Source organism: Arachis duranensis, chromosome 3 (assembly GCF_000817695.3).
Source record: "Arachis duranensis cultivar V14167 chromosome 3, aradu.V14167.gnm2.J7QH, whole genome shotgun sequence".
Classification (NCBI taxonomy): domain Eukaryota; kingdom Viridiplantae; phylum Streptophyta; class Magnoliopsida; order Fabales; family Fabaceae; genus Arachis; species Arachis duranensis.
The window spans coordinates 133,908,039-133,916,410 of record NC_029774.3 but is presented as its reverse complement, the minus strand read 5'-3'; the positions used below and the strand labels follow the sequence as shown (position 1 = coordinate 133,916,410).

At 26.3% G+C, this 8,372-nt stretch overlaps 1 protein-coding gene across 1 annotated transcript; it reads right to left on the bottom strand.

The window, feature by feature from the left end:
* Positions 1-6,260: 6,260 nt before the first annotated feature.
* LOC107482297 (protein RALF-like 24) lies at positions 6,261-6,958 on the bottom strand. The gene has a single exon (XM_016102744.3). The coding sequence runs from the start codon at positions 6,948-6,950 to the stop codon at positions 6,564-6,566; it is 387 nt and encodes a 128-aa protein (XP_015958230.1). The 5' UTR covers positions 6,951-6,958; the 3' UTR covers positions 6,261-6,563.
* Between the last annotated feature and the right edge of the window lie 1,414 nt (positions 6,959-8,372).

Sequence of the window (8,372 nt, the reverse complement as noted above, 5' to 3'; positions counted from 1 at the left end):
GTTCAGTATAATAATAAAATAATAATGATGGTTCATAAACCCAAATTAAATTCTTATACCAAAAATTTAACTAATTCAATTTAACTGAGTAAAATTTTTTTAGTCTATTTATTTTAATAAAAACATCGTAAAATGATACATAGATATTGAATCAACAAAATACAACAAGATAGTAGAGCAAAATAAAATAAAATAAAACACATAAAATGTTATATCTTCTAGCCGTTTATAATGGTATTCAATTTTTATATAAATATTTATACATTATAGAAATTTATGATTGTAATTAATTTTCACATACATTTTTATGCTATATAGCGATTTATGTATAAATTTTGAAACATCTACACTCTATAGCAGAATATTGATACTTTCTAAAATTTATATAATTATATAATTTATACATTTCGTTTTCTATATACTAACGAGTTAACCCTAAAATAGTCCATAAATGTTATATCTTCTAGCCGTTTATAATGGTATTCAATTTTTACATAAATATTTATACATTATAAAAATTTATGATTGTAATTAATTTTCACATACATTTTTATGCTATATAGCGATTTATGTATAAATTTTGAAACATCTACACTCTATAACATATTATTGATACTTTTTAAAATTTATATAATTATATAATTCACATATTTCGTTTTTTGTATACTAACCAGTTAAACCCTAAAATAGTTCATAAATATTGGTGTTGTGCATTAAAAGCATTTTTGATATTCTAATTGCGTTAGAGATTGGTGCTGTGCATTAAAATCATTCTTAAGGATATTATTGGTGCAATTAGAATCTCAGGAATGATTTTAATGCACAATACTAATTTCATGGACTATTTTAGGATTTAGCTCTTTAGTATATAGAAAACAAAATGTATGAATTATATAATTATATAAATTTTAGAAAGTATCAATATTCTGCTATAGGGTGTAGATGTTTCAAAATTTATACATAAATCGCTATATAGCGTAAAAATGTATATGAAAATTAATTACTATCATAAACCCCTATAATATGTAAATATTTATGTAAAAATTGAATACCATTATAAATGGCCAGAGAATATAATATTTTATGTGTTTTATTTTATCTTCTTTTACTCCACTATCTTATTGTATCTCGTTGATTTAATATCTATGTATCATTTTACGATATTTTTATTAAAATAAATAGAATAAAAAGTTTTAATCAATTAAATTAAATTAGTTAAATTTTCGATATGATAAGAATTTAATTTGAGTTTATGAATCATCATTATTATTATTATATTATTATATTACTAAATGGCAGAGGAATATATAATAATATTTTGTAATTATTTTTATAATTTAAGTATTTTATATTTTAAAATTAAAATAAATATGTATATAAATTTTTTAATACATTAAAATTTCATTGCACAATAATTAATGTTATAAAATATTTTTTTTTGGTATGTATTTATATGTTTTTTATTTAAAAACAAAAGTCTAAACTTGCTTTTTTTTTCCCTTAAATTTTAGAATGATTTTCTTAAATTATATTTTTAAGTTCACTAATATTTTAGTCCCTTAATAAACTTGTCATGTTTTTTTATTCCATTGTTTTACTATGGTAGCAAATTGAGCTCCACTAGTTTTCCCTAGTCATTCCAAAAATTAAAAAATCCCAACAAAACTAGGCCCAACTTTATCTCACACTAATTAACTACCGTTAATCTCATGTCCAAAAAAATTACCGTTAATGTAATTAGTAATTACAGAAGCTAATAACATTTTCATATCACATCATGAGAGGAGACTAATACTACAACATGTCACATCTGTCCCCCAATTTATACACTTGTCACAAGCTGCTAGCGACCACGCCATATCTACACATATAGAAAGCACAGTACCTTCTACACCATAGACTTGGCCTCTCAATTTAACCAATAACATGATAGAAAAATAAGAGAATAATATATCGTTTTAGAGAAGGGAAAACGTTTGGTTTTCTCCCTTATGTAAGTGCAAATCCTCTCAATTCTTCATTAATCTCCCATATATGCACTTTTTTAAGCAAAACAAGCTAATCCTTTTCAAAGTTCATATTAAGCAGTCCTACATCTAGTTTGGGAGAACAATAGACATTCCCATATTGCAATAGTATTTGAATTTATTCTTTTCCATTTTTTAAGAGATGTTTGAAAATAATAAAAAATTTCATCACACATAAAGTAGTTGATTGTCCTGTGACTCCTGTATGTCCCAAAAAAAATAGTCCTAATATTTTGGTGCTGTCGGTGAGAAGAGCAATAAGGGGAGCCGCAAATTTCTTCAGTTAAATATTAATGAAAAATTTGGTGAAGTCAATAATTTTTAGTATTTTTTATTATCATTTGATTAGTATAAATATTCAATTATTTTTAATAAATAAATTTTATTAATTTATATGTCTAATTTTTGAAAAATATAAATACAAATTATTACTAACTAAAAATAATAATATTTACTGATCATATAAAATTGTTGAATATTAATTTCGTTGCTATACCGTGCAAACTTTCTTTATCATCAAGCAACAATTTTTCATTATTGAGGTTTGGCAGATCCAATTAAAAAGAAAAATATCATCTTTCTCAGATTCAGATCTACCCTTTATGTACGATATATGTACCAGAACTTAGCATGCTTGGCATGGAAAATTGCTAGTGTTAGTAATATTAACTATACAATCTGAATGTAATAAACAATCAGTAAATTTTTGTGAAAAAAAATTGAAAAATGTCTTTACTTTAAAAAGAATAGATAAATAAGTGAGGCATTTGTAAAATTTTTATAAGAATTATTTAAGGAAAATATTAAGGAGCCAAAAGCCAATCTTTTTAATAAACATTATTCGTGTTTAGGGTTGGCAATGGATAGGATTTGGATTCTACCCTAATCTTATCCGTTGAGTTGAAAATTTTTTTAAAACTTAACTCTACTCTACATGCATTCTACCCGCATCCAAAAGTTCTCAACCCAATTCTACCCTACCCGACTCTATTCGTAAGAAAATCAAATTTTTTCAAACAAATATAAAATTCAATTATTCTATATTTCATACATATTAATAAAATAAAAAAATAAAAAACAAATTTAAATTCAAATTAAAAACAATAAAATTTTAAAAAAATTCAACATAAAATTACAAATAATATAATCATCAAATTCTTGATAAAATTAAAATAACTAACAAAGATAAATATTGTTACTTTTTTTTTCTAACTCTAAATTCTTACAACATTACTCTTTAAATAACAAACATATTAAATAAATAAATAAGTAATTCTCCACATACAAGTGATTTTCCATACAAGTCATACAAGTCATTTATAAACAATGATAAATATTTTGTTTCACGTTTTTTTTGGTACCTTGTTTTCTTCTTCTTTCTCTTCCTCTTCTTCTTCCTCTTCTTCTTCTTCTTTCTCTGTGTCTCTTTTTCTTCTCTTCCTCCCTTTTTTTTTATTTAAATTTCTTCTCTTCTTTTCGTTTTCTCTTTCTTTTTCATCAAAATCACCAGAAAAAACGAAGAAACATTATTCAAGGTACATTTCTTGCCTTCTCTTTCTCCTTCTTCTTCTTCTTGCTACATGTTCTTCTTCCTCTTCCTGTTCTTCTTCTTCATTTACGTGCTTTTCTCTTTGTTTTCTTTCTTCGGTATTCTCGGTTTTCATTGTTTTTTGACATCAAGCTCTGAAATTGTTTTTGAAGAAGAAGCAGCAGCAGAAGATGAGGAGAAAAAAGAGAAAGAGTTCTGAATTATGCATAAGGTGTACTTCAACGAATTTTAGGTGTATTTCTTAAATTCTTTAGGTGTATTTTTGTAATCCTTTGGGTGTATTTCTATAATTCTTTGGGTGTATTGATTTCAAGAAGAAATATACTGTCTCTCCCTATATTGGGTGTATTTCTTAAATCCTTTGGGTGTATTTCTTAAATTCTTTGGGTGTATTTCTGTAATCGTTTGGTTTATTTCAGTAACTGTTTGGGTGTATTTCTGTAATCCTTTGGATATATTTCTATAATCGTTTGTGTGTATTTTTGTAATCGTTCGGGTGCATTTCTGAAGTTCCATCATCTTCAAAACAATTTCAAAACTTGATTTTAGAAATCATAAAAATCGAAAAAAAAAACAGAAGGAGATCGAAGGCAAAGAGAGAACGCTTTTCCATACAAATCATATAAGTCATTTATATTCACGCTTCTTCTTCTTCTGTAACACACGTGTTAGGCCCAATTTATAAGACTTATAAACAAAAATGACTTGTATGTATAGCATTCCTTTAAATAAATAATTTAAATAATTAATTTAATAATTATTTTAAGTCTTTACAAGAAAAAAAGGTCCTGCACCCGACTCTACCAGCAAACTTTAATTATATAGAAAACATGTTGAATGTGCTGATTACAATATACTATGCGTAGCCTCGGGGAAAAAACAAATGAGTCAAATTTGGAATACATAGTATGTGGTAACAAATATTGTTTTAATAGAATTGGAATTTTACTATTCTAAATTTAAAATAACTTTCAAAGATATTTTTCTCAAATGTTTACTTAGCGGCTTAATATGGGGTGAGACTTGAGAGTGAGTTAGGCGCTGGTGACGTGGGCATCAATAATTGACAATTTTACTATGAACAGATGAATTGTGATATGTGGTACATAGAAAAGTAGATGGATTGGGTTTTTTATTATCCACACTATGGAAAATTAAAGTTAGGTTACCAATTTCCATTACTCTCCTAAGTCTAAAGGTTGGTGGGGTTGCTCGCGGTAGGTGAATTAGCATATTAATTAAAAAAGTAAAATAAAATCTTGAAAACAAATATCTGAATCACGGTCTCAACTCAGAGTATTGAATAAATTGCGCAAAAGTGCTGTTGTGATGGAATTGTTTTCTATGAAGACTGATTAGAATAATTGGGTTAGATAGAGATTCACTAAGCATGTTTCACTCGTTTGATGCATTATGGGGGAGTGATCAACCAGTTGATTAACTTAGATGCCGAATCCATTTTCTTTCATTTTCGTCTTTTCATACTCTTTTTTTTTTTTTTTCTTTGGGGTTTCAGTGCCTTATCATTTAATATTGGCCCATTTTCTAGATTAATGGGCTATTTCCGGATTATTTTGGTTGCGTTTTGGACATTGAATTTTTGGTTTATTTTCACATTCCCTTCAAAATTTTAGACCCCCAATTTTGAGATGTCAAAGCCCATGATTTAGGACTAAAACATTAGCACATGACCGAATTGCTTCTGAACAAAAAAAAAAAAGAGCAAATTGTTTTTTTTTGGATAAAATATACTTTTTGTTACTAAAATTTGACAAAATTTAAAAATATCTTTAAGTTTTATTTTGTTTTAATTTTGTCCTAAAAGTTTTCGGTTTGCATCAAATATACTCTCAACGGCTAAATTTTCAACAAAATTTAAGACCAATCTAACAATAATACATAAAAATTATGCTTGATTTGCTTGTATTAATGGTTGTTCTTATGAAATTGTTGTTGAATCGGTTTTAAATTTTTTGAAAAATTAGCCATGGGGGTATATTTGATACAAATAAAAAAAATTGGAACAAAAAAACCCCGTTATATTACCAAGAACAAAAAAAACCTCATCAGAGACAATTTCGCACAATTCATGTTAGATATGGTTTAATAATAGACCTTAAATTTTTTTTTTTCTTCTTCCAAGAATGGCCTTCTCAACCGTTTGAATTTTTGTCTTCTATTTGAGGGTACATCGGCACAGTAGTTTCTTTTTACTTCTTGTTGCAAGCAAAATTATACAGATTAAAATCTTTAAAGAAAAAAATAAATAAAAGAAACAGTAGTGGGATTTGTAGTCCTGTTTTTAGAGTGCCACACTACTAAAGATAAGAGATGTTCATCCTCATTTGACATTCCACATGTACCCATTGAATGTGGTTAGTTGGTTGAAAAGCCTTTAGAATTTACAATTTAGAGCACCTAACCGAAATATTTTCCATTAGTGCTCAACAGCACACAATGTAACATTAGCACAAAAATTGGAAAAATTAAAAGAATGCAAAGAATGAATAACATATTGTAAAGAATTCCACATTCTTCATATTTCCTCCTAATACCAGGAACTCTATTACAAACAGACATATAAAATTATAAATATAATCCTAACACCTAAGGAATTTTATCACTTTTCTGCTGCATGTTCTCAAAATAAAAAAACCAAAGCTGAAAACCACCATTACAATATGAGATATATATTTAACAAAGAAGGTAAAGAAAGCATTTAAAATTATGCAAACAAAGATTAACAAAAATTATGCAACTGGTTCAACAGAATAACAATTCCACACTTCAGTGATAACTCAACCATGTCTCCCCAGTTGAAATATCTAATATATAAATATATTATGTTTAGTCACAAAAAAAAAAGTATTATGTTTACATTACATTGCATAAGCAAACAAAAAGTAGGGATTTTTAGGAAGCTCACAAGTCATAAATAAAACAAAACAAGATTAGAAGGAAAAGGAGAGAAAATGGGGGGAAGAAAATCAAGTTCTGATGGGTTGAGAACCTCTTGCACATGCAGTAATAACTTCACAGCCTCTATTATAAGGGTTTGCTTCTCTTGCTTTGCAACTGTAGTAAGAGGATCCTGCTCTATCACATGGAACCATGTCCCTCTTCAGTGTCTCATAGCTAATGTACCTGTGCTGCTGCTGCTGCTGCATTAGTCTTCTGTTACTCTCTGAATCCATTTCTGTCTCTTCTTCCAAGCACTCCACAATGCTCTTGGTGCATACCCTTTTGGTAATTACACCACTTTTATCACTGTGTTTCAGCAAATTGAGATCCACAACAGATAGGCCATAGCAGATTGAGAGAAGAACAGGTGACAGATATAGGAAGGTCAAGATGATGAATCTGGGATGGTACATTGTCTATGGGTTTTTGCAGTTTTCTGCTTAAGTTGTGAATGTGAAAATGAAATGAAGGCATTGGTGGGTGGATAGGCATTAGTGGTACCATGTCCTATTTCTAATTAAAATATTAAATAATAAATAGAGTGGGGCAAATAAAAGGATAGTAAATACTAAATACATTTTTTGTTAAGTGATTTGCTGGTTAAAAATCATGGTGCTGGATGTAAATAGGGAAGAGTTATGTAAATTATTAATTCTTTGTCAAAATTATTCTAGGAATTTGTTCATGCATGTTTTAAATAGTTATCAATTTTTTTTTATAAAATTCTGGATCAAATACACAAATAACTTTTTAAATACAAAAAATATTTATCACTTATAAAAAAGTGAACGTTTTAATTTACTTTATTATATTTTAAAATATTTTAAAAGTATTTTGTTATTGATAAATTTATAAGATATTTGTGTCTGTAATTTGAAGACAATTTCGGTGTGTACTCTTGTTTGGATAAATATTATCATATGCCACTATTTAACTTTTCTCAAATTAAAAAATAGGTAAAAATTGCAAACGAGTGTTAAATTGAGTCACAGTTAAAGTTTGAATTATTAATGATATTTATTAAAAATATTCTTTATATACTAAAATAGCTACAACGGTTTACTGTTTATGTTTACGCATTACAACACATAAATCGTTACTGCTCATTGTCTCTTCCACATAAATCGCAGCTGTAAATAGCGGTTTATGTGCCAGTAGTAATTTCTATAATAATATAAAAAATTATATTTTAGTATTGGTATTTAGAAAGTTGTATTTGAAAAATATTTTTTTTAAATAATTTATTTAAGTGAATTATCCTATATTTTATGATATATAGTAGAATTTAGTTAAAAACACATGATAAATTTATTATTAGTAAAAAATTTTAAATATTTTTATTTAATGAAAACAAAATAAATACAATAAAAACTTAAATATTTTATATTTTTAATAAAAACTTTATTAATCTATAAACTTAATATGTGCTATTAGGACATAAGATAAATAAACCTTATATATTATACTAGAAGTTAAGTTTTAGTGTACACTAAGATAAATAGATATTATTTAGGGTAAAATATATTTTTTATCATTGAAGTTCACTAAAAATTTTTAAAATGTCTTTAAGTTTTATTTTATTTTAATTTTGTTCTAAAAAATTTTTATTTGCATCAAATATATTATGATGATTAATTTTTCAAAAAAATTAAGGACCAATTTAACAACAATTTGACAAGAACAATTATCAATGCAAACAAACCAGAGGTATTTGTCATGTATTATTACCAAATTAATCCTAAATTTTTTTAAAAATTTAACTGTCAAGAATATATTTAATACAAATCGAAAACTTTTGAGACAATTGAAATAAAATAAAATTTATAAATATTTTT

What these genes read in the sequence shown, in the direction of transcription:
- LOC107482297 (XM_016102744.3), bottom strand. Translation starts at nt 6,950, where the DNA reads ATGTACCATCCCAGATTCATCATCTTGACCTTCCTATATCTGTCACCT.